The sequence below is a fragment of the Mustelus asterias genome, chromosome 8 (assembly GCF_964213995.1).
Source record: "Mustelus asterias chromosome 8, sMusAst1.hap1.1, whole genome shotgun sequence".
NCBI classification, from domain to species: domain Eukaryota; kingdom Metazoa; phylum Chordata; class Chondrichthyes; order Carcharhiniformes; family Triakidae; genus Mustelus; species Mustelus asterias.
In genome coordinates this window covers 96,309,676-96,333,510 of record NC_135808.1, presented here as the reverse complement: position 1 = coordinate 96,333,510, position 23,835 = coordinate 96,309,676, and the positions used below count along the sequence as shown (strand labels likewise).

At 44.4% G+C, this 23,835-nt stretch overlaps 1 protein-coding gene across 1 annotated transcript in view; it reads right to left on the bottom strand.

Moving 5' to 3' along the window:
• slc5a9 (solute carrier family 5 member 9) overlaps window positions 1–13,406 on the bottom strand; it is a 55,092-nt gene extending 41,686 nt beyond the window's left edge. Inside the window, exons 1-4 of the mRNA XM_078218549.1 lie at window positions 13,300–13,406; window positions 12,346–12,417; window positions 6,212–6,316; window positions 2,011–2,175 (exon numbers count right to left, since the gene is read on the bottom strand). Of these exons, the coding sequence (XP_078074675.1) occupies window positions 2,011–2,175; window positions 6,212–6,316; window positions 12,346–12,417; window positions 13,300–13,374 (417 nt within the window). The 5' untranslated portion in view covers window positions 13,375–13,406. The remainder of the gene's footprint in view (window positions 1–2,010; window positions 2,176–6,211; window positions 6,317–12,345; window positions 12,418–13,299) is intronic.
• Window positions 13,407–23,835: the final 10,429 nt, after the last annotated feature.

Sequence of the window (23,835 nt, the reverse complement as noted above, 5' to 3'; positions counted from 1 at the left end):
AGGACAAACTGACCCTGGTGGTTGGTAAAAATATAGAAAGACCTGATGGATGTATACTGAAGATTAAAGTTTATTTATCAGTGTCACAAGTTGGCTTACATTAACACTGCAATGAAGTTACTGTGAAAATCCCCTAGTTGCCACACCCTGTTCGGGTACACTGAGGGAGAATTCAGCATGGCCAATGCACCTAACCAGCACACCTTTCGGACAGTGGGAGGAAACCGGAGCACCTGGAGAAAACCCACGCAGACACGGGAAGAACGTGCAGACTCCACACAGACAGTGACCCAAGCCAGGAATCGAACCTGGGTCCCTGGCGCTGTGAGGCAGCAGTGCTAAGCACTGTGCCGCCATGCTGGCCAGGTTATCAGTGGGGAAACTGAATTTTTCCATACTTAATACACACTCAGTAACTCGCAGCAAGTGGTAGCTAACTTATATCAAGTTGTGTATACAAACCGTTGCTTTGCAATCAGTCAAAAGGAACAAGTGCTGGGACTAAGTAACTAGCACTGTGGGTTTTAACTTGTAAAATAGGAACATAGATAAAAAAAACACCAAAAAGCAAGTAAAAAGAAAATGGCAGAAAGCAAAAAATACAAGAATAAAGATCAGAACAGAAAGAGGATTGGATTAAACAAACCACATTCCCAATGTTGGGCAGGAGGGAATACTTTGTTGCCTTAGGTAGGGACCTTCTGTTGGAAAACTGTGGTGCTGGGGTGTTTGGCACTATTGATGTTAACCTGCTAATTTTTAATCATTGGTTCTTGGGCCACCGGACCCTTCTTGGCCTGACCAGTTTTTCCTGCTTTTTTTACCTGCCTTATCCATCACCTCTTGAATTAGAATTCTTTGAGGTAGAAATGAGCAGGATAGATATAGGCGAAGCAGTTGATCCAATTTTCAAAAAAGCATTCGATAAGGTGCTGCACAAAACATTAGTTAATAAGACAAGAGCCCATGGTGTTGGGGGTGGTATGTTAACATGGAAGGAGGTTTGGGTAACTAACAGGCGACAGAGAGTTTGGATAAGAGGGGCATTTTCAGGACGGCAACTAATGGGGTGCCAAAGGGATCAGTGCTGGGACCACAATTATTTACAATATATATTAATGACTTGGAAGAGGGAAGTGAATGTACTATTGCCAAGTTTGCGGATGACAAGAAAATAGGTGGGATGGCAAGTGGTGAGGATGACACAAAGGGCAGGATTTTCCGGTTGCGCTCGCCCAAGACTGGAAAATCCTGCCCAAAGTCAATGGACCTTTGCATGTTCCACGGGTGGGACGGGAAAATGCGACCAAAGAGTCTACACAGGGATATAGACAGGTTAGGTGAGTAGGTGAAAACCTGGCAGATGGAATATAACGTGGGAAAATGTGAAGTTATTCACTTGGGTAGGAAGAATAAGGGAGCTGAATATAATTTAAAATGGGGAAAGACTGCAGAAAGCTGCGGCACAGAGAGATTTGGGGGTCCTCGTGCATAAATCACAGAAAGCTAGCATGCAAGTTCAGCAGGTAATAGGGAGGGCAAATGGAATGTTTGCCTTTATTTCAAAGGGAATGGAGTATAAAAGTAGGGAAGGCTTGCTAAAACTGGGGTGGCACAGTACCAAATAAACCTGTTGGACTTTAACCTGGTGTTGTTAAACTTCTTACTGTGGCACAGTGGCACAGTGATTAGCACTGCTGCCTCACAGTGCCAGGGAACCAGGTTCGATTCGCAGCTTGGGTCACTGTCTGTGCGGACTTTGCATGTTTTCCCCCCATGTCTGCGTGGGTTTCCTCCGGGTGTTCCGGCTTCCTCCCACTGTTAGGTGCATTGGCCATGCTACATTCTCCCTCAGTGTACCCAAACTGGTGCCGGTGTGTGGCGACTGGGGGACTTTCACAGTAATTTCATTGCAGTGTTAATGTAAGCCTACTTGTGACTAATAAATAAACTTTTAAAAAACTACAAGCGAGTAATGAAACAACACATAGCAACACATCTGCTACTTACCGAAATCTTAGTGAACATGTACAGGATCAGAGATAATACGGACATGTAGATTCTGATTCTCTGTCCTCCAAACCTCTTCTTCAAATACTCAGGCATAGTGACCACTCCGGCAGCAATGTATACTGGAACAAAAATCCAGCCAAGTGCCACCAGAACCCAAGTAGCCTAAAACAAGAAAAGGGAATAGAACTCAGATCTCTACTTGTGAGCAGAGTGACACTACTTTGATAAATCACACTAACCCCTCACTAATGATTATTAAAAATAAGCATTCAGCCCTCAAAGACCTCTCTGTATTAACTTTCTGTTTTATTTTAAACCATGTTGCTGACCATTTCAACTTAGTTTCACCCTGTGTCAATGTGAGTCATGGAGGTAATTCAAACAACTGGGACAAAATGAAATATTTTTGTTTGTCTCACTTCAGCCCAGGAGGCCTGTCAGGGCCTCAAAGAACAAAGAACAAAAGACAAAGAAAATTACAGCATAGAAACAGGCCCTTCGGCCCTCCAAGCCTGCACCGACCATGCTGCCCGACTTAACTAAAACCCCCTACGCTTCCGGGGACCATATCCCTCTATTCCCATCTCATTCATGTACTTGTCAAGACGCCCCTTAAAAGTCACCACCGTATCCGCTTCCACTACCTCCCCCGGCAACGAGTTCCAGGCACCCACCACTCTGTGTAAAAAATCTGCCTCGTACATCTCTTTTAAATTAATTTGCTATTCATTATTTTTAAGGCGATTTGCAGACAGAAGCTTGGCTCAAGCTTGTTACCTAAGTATCAAGTTTAGTTCAGTTGTTAGTAAAGCTGAAGGATCAATCAAACCTCTTTCAATATAAAGCAAAACAAAATGGCCTGGATTCTCCCAAAGAATTTCTAAGTCCCCAATTTGCGTGAAAATGGGAGTGACTCCGTCCGATTTTTTAAAGCGTGATTTTCAGATTGAATCTCGGACACTCTGCATTTCAGAGTACCTCAGCGGGATTCCCTCGGAAAATCAGGTGGTGGAGCCTATTCCCGCTGGAGGGATCAGCAGCATAGTGCTGAGCGAGCCACAGCATGCGTCAATCTGTCAGTGTGGAGAGTGGCACATTGCAGTGTATTGCCAGCCTTCTGATCGCTGGCCAGTCCCGCAACCTCACCTCCCCATCGCTGGCCTTGCAGACCCCCCAATTGCTGGCCTCCCGGAACTCCCCGGGCAAGTCCCGACCCCCATCCCCCCCCAGGCCTGCCCCAATTTCCCCGACCCTCCCCCCAATCTGGCCAGCCCTGATCTCCTGACGCCCCACCCTCCCTCCCCACCCTGATCCCAACCCAGATGGCCAGACAGATCGCCGTCCTCCCTCCCTCTGCCCACGATCTTGAATACAGTGGCAGTGGGACCTCCTCATCCCTGCCAATCACCTACCCAATATGTCCCACCCCCAATCCCCCTCCCCCTCTGGCTTTCACCCTTGGGAGTACCAGTTTGCCCCCTGGGCAGGGCCAGGGGGCCAAGCTGGCACTGCCCAAGGGGTAACCCCCCCTTACCCCTGATATCCTCGGGGGCCCTCAATGGCCTCTGTACCCTGCAGTGGGGTCAGGCCGCTTGTCCTTTGTTAGTAGGGAGCAGTTGTAAACCCTGCTGGGTGAACCACTCCTGGCAAGGGGGAGGGGAAGACGTTAGCGGGCCCGGAGGCCTCAGACTCTGGCCTGCGAATGACATTGAAATCCGGATTTCCATATGGTAATCAGCTCCGTGCTGATTTCTGGCGTGGAGCTGATTACTCTGGAAATCTTCTGCTGGGAGACACGCGGAGGCCTGGGCGCCCAGCAGGAAGCCTCAAAATGGCCTCAGCTGATGTCACCCGGCCCACTGCACTACTAGAGCAGCGCAGCGGGCTGGGAGAATTGCCCCCAGTATTGCTGATGTTGAAAAGCTGAAACAAACCAGAGAATGTTGGAAATGTCTAACAGGGCCAGGCAGCATTTGTGGAGAGAGTAAATAAGGTGACATTTTGGGAGCAGCCAAGTGGACTACTCCATCAACTCTCCGCAGAAGCCTTCTGATTTACAGGAACGTCTTTACAGGGTGCCTAGGAGTACAAGATCTGTTCCATGTTTATAAAAGATGTCTTAGGATATGGTGCAGAAATTCACATGGTCACAGTGATAGAACCAAATTACACTTTTTGTAAATAGTTGTAAATACTTGTAATAAATCCAGTGGAGTAAATCCCTGTAACATATAAAGTAAGGAAATTTTAGTGTCTGTTTCCCTTTTATGACAATGGGTTTGGAAGCATTTGGAAGTAATGGTTAGTTAAGGGGAGCAATGATTTTAACCAGACCCTTAAGAGTTTGGTGAGAGGATGAAGATTTTTAGTTTACTGAGACAACCCATACAATAGCGTGAAATTTATCTAATGATATGCACCGGATGAATCTGTTCCTCAGCTGTCTTGCAACCAATGTCACTGCAATTGCTTCCTCTTCACATGTTTAGCATTAGTAGTGTCATCACGAACCTCTAACACAAAAGCAAAAGTGCTTTACTGAATCATACTTGAAGACAAGAATTGAGTAAACCATTGGGATACGAAGAAAGATTCCTTTGTATACTTTCAGATGTATCTTGCAGTTTGTGCTGACAATGTATTTTTTAAGATTGCCTTTCACAACTTTGCGATCAGGAAAGGGCTGATGGCAAATGATTCAACAAAGAGCCAACTTGCCTTACAGAGAGAGAGAGAGAGAGGAATGCAGAACACATTGGCTGGTCTGACAAAGTCTCTCTGGCACCCTGAGCTTCAATCATCAAGTAGAGAACTGTGGTCACCTCTGTGCCATGGTAAGACGCTACCCATACTGTGGACTTTGGCCATGCATTTGCTGCAGTGATGAATAGAGCTTCCCCCACACATTTATAATTAAAGTGAAGCCTCCTGAGATACAGCTCTCAGGAAAGGCACCTGGGTCTGTCAATGCTGCTATATAAACTGTGTTGGGTTGGCTTGATCCTGCCTGATTAATCCGGCTTCCCTTGTACCCTCCTACTGCTCCCCCTCCTCCTGAATATAGAGCCTATCAAGTGGGATATCGATTGGTAAGCCCATTGTGAAAATCTCAGATTTGTGTTGAATTAGAATGCGTTCCAAGTGTAACATAGAAAGTCTTCATGAGTATGGGTGAAAATGTAAATGGCAATAGGCTTTCCATATCTATCCTATAGAATCATTTTATTTATTAATTATTATCACAAGTAGGCTTACATCAACATTGCAATGAAGTTACTGTGAAAATCCCCCAGTCGCCACACTCCGGCACCTGTTCGGGTACACTGAGGGAGAATTTAGCATGGCCAATGAACCTAACCAGCACATCTTTCGGACCATGAGAGGGAACCGGAGCACTCGGAAAAAACCCACGCAGGCACGGGGAGAATGTGCAGACTCAGCACAGACAGTGACCCAAGCCGGGAATCGAACCCGGGTCCCTGGCGCTACATGATTTAAAGATGTTTAGAAAAGGTTGTTTTAAGCCTGTTGTTTCAGAAAAAGGGTAACCCTAAACAGAACACCATTTGTTATCAGCCAATCTATGGGAACATGGACTTCAACTTTATGTGTGGCACCCAAGTCTCTACGGTAGATAACTATTGCACTGTAAAAACTTGGACACCTCTGCAGTGACTTTATGAGATTGGATTACTCTATAGTGTATTGAAATAATTTACACCTGTTTTGTTTTACTGCTCACTAGATTGGATTTCACTGCTTTACACTATGACCCTCATAACCATAATAAAAAGCACGCAATTCCCAATTTGACCCGTTTCTATAGTCTTCAGTTTGCCTCCCAGGTAACTCAGTGTTGTTGTAAAATGACGTTACTTTACTTTAGAATGCAATACATGTGATGAAATTAAGACAAGTGCAAGGAAGAAAAAACAGAAAAATCTGATTGTAATTAGTTAACTTTGTTCTGTGGCTTTTCTTATTTAGAAACAGTATTTGACTGCAGTTCAGTACAGACTGAACCATGCAGTACATTAGAGATTTCTGTTTCAACAAGGGGCAGCTTTTGAGCAAGGATCCACAGTGCGGGTGGAAGAACAGGAAGCCATACTATAGCCTGACTGGATAAAAGAAAACAGTTTATCAGGGTAACATATATATCATATAATAAGTTAGAAACTACAACAACTGAACTTACATTCCATTCAAAACCTCCAACAGCAATGCCTCCTGCAGCTCCTGTTCCTGCCAGACCGATAAACAGGCCACTGCCCACATTACTGGACATAAGTGATGCCCCAATCTGTTAATATAAGATAAAACAGGGGGATTATACTGGTTTCAGTGTTAAGCACCTTTTATAATGATCATTTTATTCTGCTGAGACTTCCAACATTTGGGTGAAATGCATCAGTGTTAATTCTGCCATTATACTTCAACTTTAAGCATATCTATTGAGGGTATAATACGATCTTTAATAATGACTTTTCTCGAATGTGAAACCAAAGAAATTCATTCAAAATGCCAGCACGTTTTTGTCCCTCAGGCTCCAGCATTATTTGTGGCCAGATGCCTAAATATTGTGGTCGAGGAAACAAGGTCCCTTTATGAGCAGCCAAGTAGTCTATCCAAGGGGCAAAGAGGAAAAGGGAACACTGATTTTATGAAGGACTTTGGGATTAAAGAGGGCATGTCTCTCAATCAGAGGTGAAAATTCCTCTCTTCCATCTTGCTTTTATTATTTTTTAAAATCTTGCATATTTTTTTCCCCAGTGGATGTAGACGGGGTAGTCAGGCTGAATCAGAACATCACTTTGAGAATGTAAAACATTTTAATGGAGGAAAGGGAACAGTCAGAGTTCTTAGCTCAGGTGGGAAGCAATGACATTGGAAGGAAAATGAACACCCATTCCTCCTTGTCTATTCTTGTTGCTTTTTTTTCCAGAGCATTCTAAACTCTTGTACATTGAATTTGCTCCAAACTCCTGGGCTGAACCATGTTTTTGTAATCCAAATGATGTTGTAATTTTCTTACATGATGTACTGTTCTAGATCCAGCCTTTTATTCTTAGTAATATTCAGCTAAAAGGAAATCAATTCTGTTGTCTATTGTTATCTTCAAGTTTTGAGTCTCAGGGCTGGATTTTTATCTTGGGATTGGGGAACGCAAGTCAGGGCTTGCCAACCTGAACACATCAGCTCCTCCCATTCCTGCCATATTTTCGTCTCCTAGGGATGTGGGTAGGCAAGGTTCGGGTCTGCTGCTTCACTAGGATAATCAAAGAACAAAGAACAAAGAACAATACAGCACAGGAACAGGCCCTTCGGCCCTCCAAGCCCGCGCCGCTCCCCGGTCCAGGATTGAATCCTGAATCCAGGATCCCCGCCCAATTTTCCAGCCTATCTACATACCAATATCCTATCCACCGAGCTGTCCCTCACAGCTACGATGCTTTGTTCATTACAACCTATTAACTTACCCCCACCCCCCCATTCCAGACCATGTGATCTCCAGGGAGAGGCGAAAACCCAGAGTGAAAAACCCCAGGGCCAATATGGGGAAAAAAAATCTGGGAAATTCCTCTCCGACCCCCTGAGGCGATCGAAACGAGTCCAGGAGATCACAATGGCCCCGATCGGAAAATGCTTCCCAACCCTAGTCATTTCCACTTCCACGAACACCATATGAATTCCCTGCCCCCGAGACAGGTTCCCAACTATCCGCAGTCTCACTCTGTACTGGCACCAGCAAGATGATCGTAGAATGAAGCCTTGAAACGAGAAACCAGGAACAATTAGCCCGCGCCGCTCCCTGGTCCAAACTAGACCACTCTTTTGTATCCCTCCATTCCCACTCCGTTCATATAGCTGTCTAGATAAGTCTTAAACGTTCCCAGTGTGTCCGCCTCCACCACCTTGCCCGGCAACACATTCCAGGCCCCCACGACCCTCTGTGTGAAATATGTCCTTCTGATATCTGTGTTAAACCTCCCCCCCTTCACCTTGAACCTATGACCCCTCGTGAACGTCACCACCGACCCGGGGAAAAGCTTCCCACCGTTCACCCTATCTATGCCTTTCATAATTTTATACACCTCTATTAAGTCTCCCCTCATCCTCCGTCTTTCCAAGGAGAATCCTATTGTAACCTCTTAAAAATGTCAATCAAACCATACTTACAGTCTCCTGAGCAACTGTGATGAACAACCACCTGCTGAGCTAAGTATTTTACAAACATTTGCAACTCAGCCAAGCATTCCTAATCAACTCCATTGTCAAAGCAAACCACTACAGCACCACACAATGGAGCCTTTTGAAACTGAAAGAACAGGTGATCTGTTTTCAATTTCAAACCAGATGACCTGTCAATCAAAGAAGTTGCCGGTGGCTATGTTTTTCTCACTAAGCTTAAGCAGCAGATCATTTTTTTATGTTAAGGCACTTTGGAAACTTAAATCACTGCTCAGATCACAATAGGATGGTTTCCAAGCACGCTCTTCTACAGTTTTGAACCTGCAATAGCATGTTTTCAAATGGATAAAGTACTCCAATACGTCCTAACACTTGCACAGTGCTGGTCATTGGAATGGTCAACATACCTTTTCAGGACAGAGCCATATGATCAAACAATGCAATAAAAACACATTTTCACTTACAAGACATCTAACTAAGACATTTTACACTTACCTGTCAGAATGTTCCCGACTCCTCAGCAGGCTTCCCCAAAGTTCACAAACTCTTTTAACTGGAGGGAGATTCCTAAAGTCTCCCAAATCCCTCTTATCCTGATGAAAATATTGTGGAACGTAAAATACAAAGGTCCCCTCAGCTGAGACGACCCTAATATCACAGGACATGTAAGCTGGATCGCAAGCCAAACCTATGCTAAACTTTTTCCCACCTCTGGGAAGTTTGTGTGGGGCTCTTTTTGAGGTGGAAATTCAAATTTATGATCCTGCGGCCTGAATTTTGCAAATTTCTGTACCTATTCTTGAGATTTTTGGGAACACAAAAACCCAACCTCATGTCTGTTTGTTTCATCTTAATTAATTGACATTTATTTCATTTTTTCCCCTCAGTGTAACTGCTTTCCAAATTCCGTTTATCCACAGTTAAAGGCCATTTAATTTCTCACTTAATAGCCTCAATTGGTGGTTTCCTGCCACAAACTCAATCAGGGTGGAAATGGGAAAGTGGCAGGATATCTACTCATCGCTCCCATGTCTGGTTAAATGCTCCCTCTGCCACCAAACCTGCCACAGGAGGAAGGCACAAGATTCCGTCCTGGGTCCCATTCCTCCAACACCATTATGCTCAGTGCCCGACATTAACTCTTGATCAAGGGCTCAATTTAAAATCATCCTTGTTTACAATCCATCCAGGGTCTCGTCTGTAATCTCCTCCAGCCTCACATCCCTCTGGATGGACAGGTGGGAGGTAAAATTTAATGCAGAGGAGTGTGAAGGGACACCTTTTCAGGGGAAAAATTAGGAAAGGCAACTTAAATGAAAGGATTAAAGTAGCAAGGCATTTTGCAGGAGCACAAGAAAGCAAAATTAGACACATTAATGCATTATTCTTTTATCATTTATTTAAATATTCTTGAACATAGAATTAGATAACCACAGAATAGCTACAATACAGAGGGAGGCCATTTGGCCCATTATATCCATGTCTTCTGTCTACAAGGGCCAATCAACCAGTCACACTTCCCAACCTTTCCTCCACAGCCTCTTCCTCTTCAGACAACGATCCTATTCCCTTTTGAGAGGCACAATTAAATCTGCCTCCACCAAACTCTCAGGCAGTAAATTCCCAACCACTGACTGGGCAAATAAAGTTTCTCCTCATGTCGTCTTTGGGTCTTTTGTTAAGCACCTTAGATCTGTGTCCTCTGGTTCTTGACCCTTCTGCAGTGGGAACAGTTTCACTCCACCTACCCAGACCTCTGATGATTTCGAACACCTCCTTCAAATCTCCTCTCAATGACATCATCAGGATTATTGAATAGTACAATCAAGTGTAAAAAATATTTAATAGGATGAATATTAGCTTCAGTGAGCTGAGGAGGTATCAGTCCCAGTTACTCTGGAATCAAACATTGATGGACACAGCTATAGTCAAACATACAAACAAAACCAAGATGGCGCCAGAGCGTGGCGACTTCTTGCAAGCTGTGCCCAACATACCTTCTAATTCTATCTTTTAGCCTCGCTCTATGCTTCTAAAACTTCATTCTAACTCTTTTAAACTCTCTAACATTGCTTTAATTCTGTGACTGGAACAATACATTCTGCACTCTCTCCTTTCCTTTTCTATGAATGGTATGCTTTGTCTGTATAGCACGCAAGAAACAATACTTTTCACTGTATACTAATGCATGTGACAATAATAAATCAAATCAAATCAAACAATAGGAGGAAATGGTTGGGGACAGAGTGGACACATTTTCCCACATGGGGGAATGGAAGGGCAATTAAATTTTGAATGTCCTGAATGATTAAATATATAAAGACTAAATAAAACAGAAAAAAGCTTACACTAGGCTCATAACAGAGAACCAAACAGATCTAAAGTATGAATAAGAGGAACAAACATGATTCAGACATGGAGAAAAGAGCTGAATATCAGAGATGAGGTGACAGTGACTGTCATTTGCATCAATGCAGCATCTGACGGAGTATGGCGATAAGGAGCTAGCAACAGTGAAACCAATGGGAATCAGGTGGAAAACCCTCCGCTGGTTGGTGTCATACCTGGCACAAAGGAAGTAGGTTGTGGTCAATCATCTCAGTTCCAGGATATCACCACAAGAGTTTCTTGGAGTAGTGTCCTAGGCCCAAACATCTTCAGCGGCTTTGTCAATGAGCTTCCTTCTTAAGGACAGATGTGAGGATATTTGCTGATGACTGCACAATGTTCAGTAGCATTCACGACTCCTCAGACACTGACGCAGTCCATGTCCAAATGCAGCAAGACCTGGACAATATCCAGGCTTGGGCTAACAAGTGGCAAGTAACATTTGCACCACACAAGTGCCAAGCAATGACCATCTCCAATGAAAGAGGATCTGACCACTGTCCTTTGACATTCAATGGCATTACCATCACTTAATCCCCCACTACTAGAGCAGGTCAAATGCAAGGAACCCTGCATCGAGTATCTCTCTTCCTGACTCCTCAAAGCCTGTCCACCATCTAAAATTCACAAGTTAGGAGTATATTGGAATACGCTCCATTTGCCTGGATGAGCGCAGCTCCAACAAAACTCAAGAAGCTTGATACCATCCAGGACAAAGCAACCCGCTTGTTTTCTACCCATCCACAAACATTCAAGCCCATCATCACCAATGAACAATGGCAGCAATGTGTACCGTGTAATGATGTAGGAATTCACCAAGGTTCCTAAACCCACAATTACAGAAGGACAAGAGCAGCAAATCCCAGGGAACACCACCACCTGGAGGTTCCCTTCCAAGTCACTCACCATCCTGACTTGGAAATACACTGCTGCTCCGTCACTGGCTCTGCCTGGGGCAAAATTTTGGAAGGGGTAGCAAGGAAAGAAAGATTGTATTGTAAATGTGTTGGGTAAAGATTTGGGGGAGATGTAGTATAAGGGTAGTGCGGATGCTGGAATCTGAAACAAAACCAGAAAAATGTTGGAAAATCTCGGGTCTGACAGCATCTGTGGAGACGGAATAGAGAAAGAAGGTTCTATTCTCTCTCCACAGATGCTGTCAGAACTGCTGAGATTTTCCTGCATTTTCTGTTTTTGTTGTATAATAAGGGTGTTTGGTAATGGACTGGAGAACAGTAGTGCCCACAAAATGATATAGAGAGACACAGGACAGTAGAATTCTATGGAAGAACACTAGTACAAGTCAACATGAAGTTAACTCCTACTTTGGGCTATGCTTTGTACTATGTATATAGTTATGCATTGTCAGCAAATAATACTGTTCAACTATACAAGTATCTGAACCTGTCTGTAAGACCTACTGAACAAACCCATAAACAGTCCAAAGATGTGCGGGTTAGGTTGATTGGCTATGCTAAAAATTGCCCTTAGTGTCCTGAGATGCGTAGGTTAGAGGGATTAGTGGGTAAATATGTAGGGATATGGTGGTACGGCCTGTGTGGGATTGTGGTCGGTGCAGACTCGATGGGCCGAATGGCCTCTTTCTGTGCTGTAGGGTTTCTATGGAACTCTATGGAACATCAAGCAATAATACTCATTAACAAGTGATTATTAGCTATTATTTGAACATTGCATTCATCCCTATCAAATATTAATCTGTTCCAAAAATAATAACTACAATAAAACACTTACAGGCCACCAGGTCATGGCTTTTCCGGCAAGAAAATATCCTCCCACTGTGCTCTGGTTGGCTTTCATAGATGACTGTAACGCAAAAAGATTTTTTAGATGCGTGTCTTTTAATCAAAGTCCAAGTGAAATGGAATAGACAACAAGATTAAAAATGAACTGAATACATCACAACAAGGTCATTGGGACCCAGTTAGGACTTAAAAGTACAGGAACGAGGAAATGTTCGAAGAAAAATTAGCCATCACGGTATTTTTTTTAGCCTGCTCAGCTCAGAGTAAAAACTACCTGTTTAATTCAATTATACCTCTACAAATTACCTGTTTAAGCAAGCAAGCCCCAAGAGTAATTTTCACATAAAAAACGTATTTCAAATATACAGTAATCAAACATTTGCTCACATTTTGCAGTGTTTGCAACCTAAAGTGGATCGTTAAATGAAATTCTCAACAGCTTAAATTTCACCGGATTATAAACATGTAGTAAGTGTTTAATTTTGGTTCATGATCTACGTATAATCACCAGGACTATAAAAAGGTATTAAGAACGTAATTAAAACATGAACAATCGGAAACTGAAGGTTTACGCAAAAAAAGTCTCAATTATGTGGGTGTAAGACAACGATAGTGAAGGAATGCTAAAATCTCTGAACTGCATTATTTTCACCCAAAAGCTTTATTAAAAAGTTGCTTGGGTTTTCTAAATGCAAAGAGTCAGTTTATTGCATTACATCAGCTTCCAGTCCAAGTCCAAGGAGGTTTTAACTACAAAGTGGAGGGAGTATATTCCCACCAACAAATGAAACAATATAAAGCAGAAGATGGACAATATTAACTTTATTCCAATCGTACAAATCTGCATTTGTAAACATCAGAGTTCAAGTCTACAACCTTCATTAATGTAAACTGAAAAATGAAGAGACTGGCTTAAAAACTCAGGGGATTCTTATTAACTCACCCATATTCCAATCCCAATAACAAATACAAAGTAAATGACAATCACAACGATGTCTGGTATCTCCAAGGTAAACATTCCCGAAAAGCAGAATGCTTGTGGGTGGCGGAAGTCTGAAATCAAACAGAAAATACTCAGCACGTTACTGAAGTATCTGTGCAAAGAGAAAAAAATAGTTTCAAGTCTGTGACCTTTGATCAGGACTGGGAGAAATTGTGGAGGTGTGATAGGTTTTGAGCAAACGGTGGGTGGGACAAGGACTGAAGGAATGTCTGTGGTAGGGTGAACATCAGAAGAGACTGGGTGACAGAAGAGATAGGTCGTCCAAGGGCCAAAGGGTGTGAAGATGTGACCAGAAATGAAACAAAGAGGCAAAGGATGTGCCCAGAACAGGTGTGCTGCTGACTGGAGAAAAAAAACAAGCAAAAAACAAACAAAATGGAGTCGAGATGATGATACCCTGATCCACTCAGACTACACCCCATCTCTTTTGAGGGGCTTCCTGACAAATACATGAATAGGATGGGAATAAAGGGATATGGTCCTTGGAAGGATAGGAGGTTTTGGTTCAGACGGGCAGCATGGTCGGTGCAGACTTGGAGGGCCGAAGGGCCTGTACGATGCTGTAATTTTCTTTGTTCTTTGTCCTGTCTCCTTTCCACAGCACCATTCCATGCAAACGCTGATGTAGCATCTGCTCTTCAACCTCATCCCTCCTCACCGTCCAAGGTCCCAAACGCTCCTCCCACGCCAATCAATGTTTTATGTTTACTTCTTTCAGTTTAAACTGCTGCACTCACTGCTCACAATGTGGCCCCCTCAACATTGAGACCACCAAATGCAGATTGAACCATCGCTTTGCGGAGCGCTTCCATTCTGTTCATAGGCATGTTCCTGGGCTTCCGATGGTCTGTCCTTTTAATTCTCCACCGGCTCCCGTGCTATCGTTTTTGTCCTCTGCAGCTGTTCCAGTGAAGCTGAATGTAAGCTTAAGGATCTTTCAATTGATCACTTTACAGCCTTCCAGACCTAACACTGAGTTTAACAATTGCAGACCACAATTGCTGCTCTGTTTTGTTTCCCTTTCCTTATTTTTTTTGTTTGCTTTCAGCAGCATACCTTCTCCAGGCACACAATTTGTCTCTTTGTTTCATTTCTGGCCACATCACTATTTTTTTTGGCTCGCTGGAAGACTAATTCTTTTGTCCTTCAATCTCTCCTGACTTCCATCCTATCGCAGATCTTAATTTTGCGCTTCCTCCACCCACCCCTTGCTCCATACCTATTACATTCCTGACATTTCCCTGTCCTGATGAAAGGTCAGAGACCTTGAGGGGTTACTGTTTCTCTTCACAGGTGCTGCCATAACCTGCTGAATATTTCCAGCATTTTCTGTTTTTATTTCAAACATTCTGGAAACTTTGATTGCTGGTTTGATGAATTCTGTACGTTGCACTCTTTCAAACTGAACTTTAGACATTATTAATTATTAACAAATTTAAGTCAGATAATGCAATTAGCCAGACCATTATTCAGGTTTACTCAAAAGCCTGTTGTTTAAGGCTGCCCTATTTTAATTCTTCGTGGCTGTCAAGCAAAACAGTTTCTTGTTAAGGGTGATAAAATATTTTTCGCTGTGCATAGAGTGGACTGACTGCATTGCTGCTTCAACTGATGACAATTTACGTTATTACTTTTGAGTATACTTGATTAATTTGGAGCATAAATGGACTAAAGAAACATTATTACAGTGCATGTCCCTAACTGAAAAGGGGACCAGAGAATAAAAGTCTGAAACTTTCAGGAAATGTTGTCTTTCAGAAACCACCATTAACCTGACGAGCTTCACCACCATTAACCTGACAAAGTTCACCACCATTAACCTGACAAAGTTCACCACCATTAACCTGACAAAGTTCACCACCATTAACCTAGGTTCACCAGCAGTCTCATCACTAGCTGGGGATGGGACATGATAGTTTTGCAGCTTGTGCTGGTTAGGTGCTTTGGCTGTGCTAAATTCACCCTCAGTGTACCCGAACAGGCACTGGAGTGTGGCGACTAGGGGATTCTCACAATAACTTCATTGCAGTGTTAATGTAAGCCCACTTGTGACACTAATAAATAAATTAAACTAAAACATAATTAATAGTAATCTCTAACCATAAGAGGCAACAGTGAGCAGGTCAGCATGTCCTTTTTAAAAAATCATTCGTGGGACATGGGTGTCGCTGGCTGGCCAACATTTATTGCCCTTCCCTAGTTGCCCGAGCAGTTGAGAGTCAACCACATTGCTGTGGCCCTGGAGTCACATGTGGGCCAGACCAGGTAAGGACAGCAGATTTCCTTCCCTAAAGGACATTAGGAAGCATCCCAAGATGCATACTCAGCAATATCAATTGACACTTTTGACAAAGAGTCAAAACATCAGGCACTGGGATAGCCAAAAACTTGATCAAAGAGAAAGGATTCTCATTGAAATAATGCTTTTCTCAACCACCAAATGTCTCAAAACACTTCACAGTCTGTTGTACCTGTTAGTTCTCAGATACCTTCGACCAGTTTGCTGACTCTAAGGTTTTACCCTGGTGTCCTTATTTGCAAGATGGACAAAGGACACGCACAAGTAAAGGTTCAACAGGTTTATGAGTAATAACACTATTAACCCTTAACTTACCCACATAAAACAAGAGGATATCCCAGATTCAAGTATACTACCCACAAAGATGGTTTGGTTAAACTGCAGGCTCAATTCTCTGAGTCCCTCTGGTCTGTCGTCACAAAGGTGAATCTCGATGGCAGCTTCTTCCTTCCTTCCTTCCCTGGTCAGTCTTCCGGATGGTCAAGGTCACCTCCTTCGTCGAGTCTTCGCTGCTGGTGTGTCTGAAATGTGTCCCTTTATCCCCCTGCCTGCTTGCCTTTCCAGAAACTTCTCCCACTTCCAGCCAATGAGGTCTGAGGAGGGGGTTCCAATACCCAGTGGGTTTCTTGATGTCTGCCTGACAGGACACCAGGGTCCGTCCCCAGGTGTCCATCTCCATGCTGTTGCTTACATGTAACCTGTTATCAGATAAGCTAACTGCAGGAGCTCTCGGTGACAGAAAGTCTGGCCTGATCTGTGCTTCTAACAATAGGCCGATGCATTTCAATGGGGTGCAATGATCTCCTGCTGAGTATCAGTAGAGTGTAACGACCTTTGATGGGTGATTGATGGGTCAGGCCCAGACATGTTTGTGTATTTGTACAATTGGCCTGCTCGCGGTTTGACTGTGTTTGATTTTAATATGCCCAATTCTTTAATTTAGGATATCTAATTTTATCAGCCTTAAAACTAGGCCCTGTTTATATTACCACATTCCCTCCTCTTGATCCAGTGAGCGTCAGTGAATTCGATCACACAATTCCTACCAAACCATCTCAACAAGCAAGTACCCCGAATCTGGGGTTGATAGTATCATCCCTAACCCACAATAGTACTAACAAATTTAAATGAAGTAAAATAATTTTAAAAAATCAATAAGAAACAATACATCAATCGGGTATATACTAAACAAAGCAATAAACAGTACCAAATGACAAGTGACTATACATATTAAATATAGATGGGAGAGTATCAAGGCTCTTGATTGTAGAGCCTCTCCCGATGTCAGATGGCCCTTGCCGAGTCCAAGTTTTGCAGAAATTCCTTCTTCCATCGGGCGAATTTAAATGTGAGGATGGTTAGGTGCACTGCCATAAGTAGGATTCCTATTACAGCCAGGTGTGACAGAATGCAGACCCATGGATGGATTTGGACATTTGAACCCCAATCCCAGAGGTCCTCCCGCCATGTAGTGACTCTAATTTCACTAATGTTCTTTTCTATTTCCCTTGTTTGTTGCACCACTTTGACAAAGGTCTTGTGTGCTGTGATCAATTGTGTCCGAATTTGTTGAAGTTTCTCGGGGAGAAGTGTTATCCCAGTATCAAATTTTCAAAGTAGTCTCCCAAGCTTGGTCTCAATTTCTCGCTAGCATTTATTAGTGTTTTCTCTCTTCTGTGTATGTTTACCATCTCAATTAATCCTATCCTACCGGGAATCTGTGGTTTAATGCAAAAGGTAGTGTTGTGGATGTTACAAATGGCTGCCCCATACTGGTAATTTTCTAGCGAGGTTGTAATGTAATATTCTCCCTCCCCCCGTCAGCCACCCGGGTGACATCCCTTTCCAAATTTTGAATTTCCAGTGTACAATTTAGGTTAGTGGTTGTTCTGAATCCACACAGGGCATGTTCATTTTCATACACCGGATATGGACACACAACCATTTTGTCTGTGTGTTCACATTTCTCCAGACTGGTGCCTATGAGCTTCCCTCCTTTCTCAACCACATACAGTAGGGACCCCTGGTATCCCATCCACATCCCTCCTTTAATGATCCCTATATTTTCAGCTTCAAAAGTCTCAACCCGACCTTATCTTTTAAAATTACTGGGATCCCCAACACCATTCCTAGTGCAGTCCCCGGGGTTCCTCTACAACTATCGTTAGACCAGACCTTGGTCAGTTGCTATAATTGGCAGTTAGTGACATTGAGGTGTCTTTTTCCCTGGTACAGGTGTTCAATCTGTTCATCACTGATCCAGGATGGAACTTTCCCCCCACTAACGTGGTCGAGATTCTCTCTTAACTGCTCGACCATCCATTGTCCATAGATGCTACATAGGGTTCGGTTCTGTTGCCTGACATCATCTTCCACCCTCTCTCAGGCGATCTGATTAATAGTTTGGGCATGTCCTTCTAGTACAGTAACCATAAGGCTACTAGCTCTGTTCTGAGCCAAATCTCCCTCAGCATCTTGCCGAGCATTTTCATTTAAGCTGTCCAAGGTCTGTTTAACTTGTCGGGTTAGGACTCTGAGTTTATTATCCAAAGCAGCCAGATCCAGTGCATTAATGGTGGATACCCCTCCTCCGTACGCAGTCGCCAGATCATTCAGGATTTCCCTCCCCTTGTGCCCCTTTGACCTGGGCGTCTCTTCCCCCGCGTGTGTCCCAGTCTTGCGGCTTAGCAGCCTCTGGGTCAAGTGGAGGTACAATTTTCTAAGTGGGGAGGGACACCAGTCTGGTAATTGTGTTCCGGCTGAATCTACCACTACTGGTACCAATTCGTAGTGTGTGTTGTTGAATAATATTTTCCCTGTATGTTTTAGTATCAACCCATTTTGGGGCCCTGGGGTGGTTTCGGGACAAGTGGGGATGGGTGTGCTAACTGTTGGTCTTAACCCATTCTTAATTTCATAGTAAATATACTCGTTCTGAATAACCTTACCGGGGCACTTCTTTCCTAATTCCAGCCCTTTGTCTGGACCATGGGCTAGACAGGCTAGCTCCATGCACCCATGGTTAGTGTACGCCCACTAATCACTAGTGAGAGTCGTCCTTAGGGAGCAGTAATCAGAGCTCCCATTATCTTTCCTGTACACCACTCTTTGGTTATTACACCCATAGGTGATACTCTTATTGGGGTGTACCCATAGGATGCCATCCTCACATTTGCCTGAATCTGGTGGGCTGAACCACATATATCCGGGGTATTGTAGGCTGATCTTCTGGTCTTTGGTTGATGTGGTGTCTGTGGTTCGGTCTGAGATGAGGAGTCCCAGATAGCAGAGAAGTATGTAGTTCATTCTGGGGGAGATAAGGGTAGCACCTGTTAATTCTTATTAATACCTGATTCTCTTTTCCTTTTCTTTACTAGAATGTCGTATGACTCCCCTCTTTTTAAAAAAAAAACAAAGAAATAAGTAAATGAATAATAAAGGCCCAATCGAGTCATACGAAGAGTTGGTCGGCAATCAGTGTTTAATGGGGTTGAGTGGGGTAAGGAGTTTGCAGAGCGTGAAAATAAAATGTTGGGTATGTGGCATGTGTCCTTGTTGTTGGAGGACTATGGCACAGTATAACATTAGATTCTTCATCCCACAACCAAACTGTGGTGTGTCAGAAGATTATGACGCAGTATAATGTGGGCAGATAAGCCCTTTTCAATTGGGTGATGCGTGGAGTGGACGGATAAAGCTATTTACAATCTGGACTGTGATGTCCTGATTCTTTCTTAGTGGAGGGAACCTATATGGGCGGGCTTTGGCTGCCAGATACCCACTGCATTACCACCTCTGACAGTGAGCGCCGGGTCAAACGGTTCTGGGTGTCCCGGTTCCAGGGGTGCCATAGGGGGTAAAGGTTTGCGGGTTCCCCATCCTTTTCGTCGGGGTCCCCTGGGGCCAGGGTTTTATTCCTGAAGCCCTGTAAATTGGGGCGGGAACCGAGGGTGCGTGTGCTGGTCCTGGGGGTAGTGGGTGGGGGTTATAGTGGCTTGTTGGGCCGGTCCTTCGAGGGGCATGGGTCGGGGTCCATCGTCGGGAAACCACTGAGATGGTCGTGTGGGGTAGTTGGGTGGTGCCCTACAGTCCTGGGCAAAATGGTTGAGTTGCCCGCAGGTATAACACTGCGCTTGTGGGCGTGGGCCTCTGGGCTCAGCTCTGTATCGTTCTCGGTTTCGGGGGTTGGGCCTATGTCCTGTGCGGCCTTGTGGTTCCCTGTGTCGGTGATGAGCAGGGGTGTATGGGTGTGCGGGGTTTGCTGGTCCCCTGAAATTTGGTGGTGCCCTACAGTCCCGGGCAAAATGGTTGGGTTGCCCACAGTTATAACACTGTGCTTGTGGGGGTGCATATCTGGGATTGGTTTTATCTTGTTCCCTGTACCTGGGGTTGGGAATATATCGGGGTTCTGCGCGGGGCTGCAGTCTTCTGTCCCGATGATTGGCAGGGGTATATGGGGGTGAGTTTCCCTGTCCCCTGTTTCCACCTCCCCCTTCGTTACGCCAAACCGGGGCCAGGTCTGTGTGGATCGGGTTCATCATTCCGTGTTTTATGGGCTTTGGGGTGTCTGTTTGTCTGACTTCCCGTTCCCACACGTGAGTCATTTTGCGGATGGCCCAGGCTTCTGTATGTGTATTATCATCAGGGTCAAAATTCTCACAGGCTTTCCGACTCCCCTCAGTGGCGTGTGCTATCAGGGTCCGGATCCATGTGGACCGGTGGTGTGCATTTAATTGGACTCGATTTAATTGGCTAAACACCACAACAAATTGGTTCCATAGTCGGCCAGCATAGGCTGTCGGGTGCTCCCCTCTCTTTTGTTGGCAGCTGTTTAATCCTTGTACCGGGTCATCCCTATTGTAGCCTATGGCGGCCAGAACGGCTGCCTTCATTTCTGGTCGGGTTCCCCCAGCCACGTTCTGGGGTTCGGGTAGGGCGGAACGGATGGCAGGACTTAAACATAACAGAATAAGTTTAACCTCTTCTGCCTCGTCTAGGCCGCTTAAAACATGATATTGGGTGACCTGGTCAAAGAGAGCATGTGGATCCCAGAGGGTTCAAATACTCCAATTGCTTTAGCTATGTCAGTGAGCTGTGTCATGGTGTATGGAGTTACGTAAGTCACATTGTGGTTCTGTCCATCCTGTCATCGGGTGGTGACCGGATTCATCGGTACAGGAACCGGATTAGTGACTGGGCTTATTGGGATGGTAATAGGACCAGGAGCTGAGACTGAGTTTTCCGAGATGGGGACTGGATTAGGTGGTGCCATTGGTTCCATTACTGGGAAGGGAGGTGGGGGTCCCCAGTCGGCAGTGACGCTAGCTGTTGCATAATGGCAGGCATCCTCTTCTAAATCCCCCCACTCTACCACTGGGTCACTATCCCCTGTTTTGTATGCATACATTACACCCCTTTTTATGGCTAGTTGTGATTTTAAATCTTCAATCTCACGTAGGCATTTGGAGTGGGCTGTATTTTCTTTTCCTGCTTGGTGCAAAACTTTTACTGCAGCCTGCAGGTCGCTGCATTTACGTTTAACTTCCTCTACCTGTTGCAGTGCAGCCTCTCTCTCACTGACAGCGCGCTGTGCCTTTTGGTAGGCTTTATCACATTGAGCCTGGAACTGGCTCATGTGTATCATATTAATTTGGTTCCTTTCCTCTCCTGTGCCTACCTCTGCTTCCAATTGTTGTACGCGCGTGGTAGCGCTCATTAAGTCCTGCTTTAGTTGGGTTACCTGGGCTTCTCTGTTCTGTTTAACCTGGATAATCTCTGCTTCTCTACCAAGGAGCTGTTCGCGACAACTAGCAATCGCAATCGCCTTCCTAAGCTTGGTAGCCCTTTTACCCATTTCCTTATGGGCATGATTCCAACAATTCTCTCCCTCGGATCCCAGATCCGGTTTCGGGGCATCACCCCACTGTACCCATTTGGGCCACTTACGGTTCAAATATAAACGGAGGACTTCCACCCATTCGGCATGACTGGCCATAATTATTTCCTTTTAAGATTCGTCCCTTGAGTATAGGTAAGGGATCGGGGTAGGGGCCCGGTTTTCACTAAATTCCCTCCTGTAGATTTTACCCAAATTCCCTAGATTGTTCTCGTTCTAACTACACAGTTTGTCCACCTTGTGCTACAGACACAGGGTTTATGGCCAAATTTACTGGTCAAATCTGTATTCGTCCTTCATTCACTTAAGACTGGCCGTCACGTGGGGCAACCTGCCCACTTAATTCAGGCTCAGACGGAGTGTTGGAGAATGCTGGGTTGAAGGTTCGACTTTAGAGCAACGTATCACTTCTTAACGAAGGACCGTTTGGGGTGCCAAATGTTGTACCTGTTAATTCTCAGATACTTTCGACCAGTTTGCTTACTCTAAGGTTTTACCCCGGTGTCCTTATTTGCAAGATGGACAAAGGACAAACACAAGTAAAGGTTCAACAAGTTTATTAATAATAACACTATTAACCCTTAAATTACCCACATAAAACAAGAGGATACCCCACATTCAAGTATACTACCCGCAAAGATGGTTTAGTTAAACTGCAGGCTCGATTCTCTGAGTCCCTCTGGTCTGTCGTCACGAAGGTGAATCTCGATGGCAGCTTCTTCCTTCCTTCTCTGGTCAGTCTTCCGGATGGTCACGGTCGCCTCCTTTGTCGAGTCTTCGCTCCTGGTGTGTCTGAAATGTGCCCCTTATTCCCCCTGCCTGCTTGCCTTTCCAGAAACTTCTCTGGCTTCCAACCAATGAGGTCCCAGGAGGGGGTTCCAGTACCCAGTGGGTTTCTTGATGTCTGCCTGACAGGACACCAGGGTCCACCCCCAGGTGTCCATCTCTATGCTGTTGCTTACATGTAACCTGTTATCGGATAAGGTAACTGCAAGAGCTCTCGGTGACAGAAAGTCTGGCCCGATCTGGGCTTCTAACAATAGGCCGATGCATTTCAATGGGGTGCAATGATCTCCTGCTAAGTATCAGTAGAGTGCAACGATCTTTGATGGGCAACTGATGGGTCAGGCCCAGACATGTTTGTGCATTTGTACAATTGGCCTGGCCTAGGTTTGACTGTGTTTGATTTTAATATGCCCAATCCTTTAATTTAGGATATCCAATTTTATCAGCCTTAAACTAGGCCCTGTTTATATTACCACAAGTCGGTGAATTAATTCTTTTGAAGTGTAATCACTGTTGTAATATAGGAAAAATAAGTCAATTCGTGCACAAACTTCCACAATCAGCAATGTGATAATGACCAGATAATGTTTTTATCTGTGATGTGGACTGAGGGATAAATATTGACTAGGACAGCAGGCCTTGCTGTTTTTCAAAGTAATCATGATGTGGAGATGCCGGTGTTGGACTGGGGTAAGCACAGTAAGAAGTCTCACTACACCAGGTCAAAGTCCAACAAGTTTATTTGGTAGCACAAGCTTTCGGAGTGTCACTCCTTCAGGTGAATGAAGAGTTGTGTTTACAAACAGGGCATGTATAGACACAAACTCAATTTACAAGATAATGATTGGAATGCGAGTCTTTACAGGTAGTCAAGTCTTAAAGGTACAGACAATGTGAGTGGAGAGAGGGTTAAGCACAGGTTAAAGAGATGTGTATTGTCTCTAGCCAGGACAGTTAGTGAGATTTTGCAAGCCCAGGCAAGTCGTGGGGGTTACAGATAGTGTGACATGAATCCAAGATCCCGGTTGAGGCCGTCCTCATGTGTGCGGAACTTGGCTATCAGTTTCTGCTCAGCGATTCTGCGTTGTCGCATGTCATGAAGGCCACCTTGGAGAACACTTACCCGTTACACTGTCTGTAACTCCCACAACTTGCCTGGGCTTGCAAAATCTCACTAACTGTCCTGGCTGGAGACAATACACACCTCTTTAACCTGTGCTTAACCCTCTCTCCACTCACATTGTCTGTACCTTTAAGACTTGATTATCTGTAAACACTTGCATTCCAACCATTATCTTGTAAATTGAGTTTGTGTCTATATATGCCCTGTTTGTGAACACAACTCCTCACTCACCTGAAGGAGTGACACTCCGAAAGCTTGTGCTACCAAATAAACCTGTTGGACTTTAACCTGGTGTTGTGAGACTTCTCACTCTTTCAAAGTAGTACCAGGGAATCCTTAATGACCACCTGAAAGGGCAAATGGGGCCTTGAA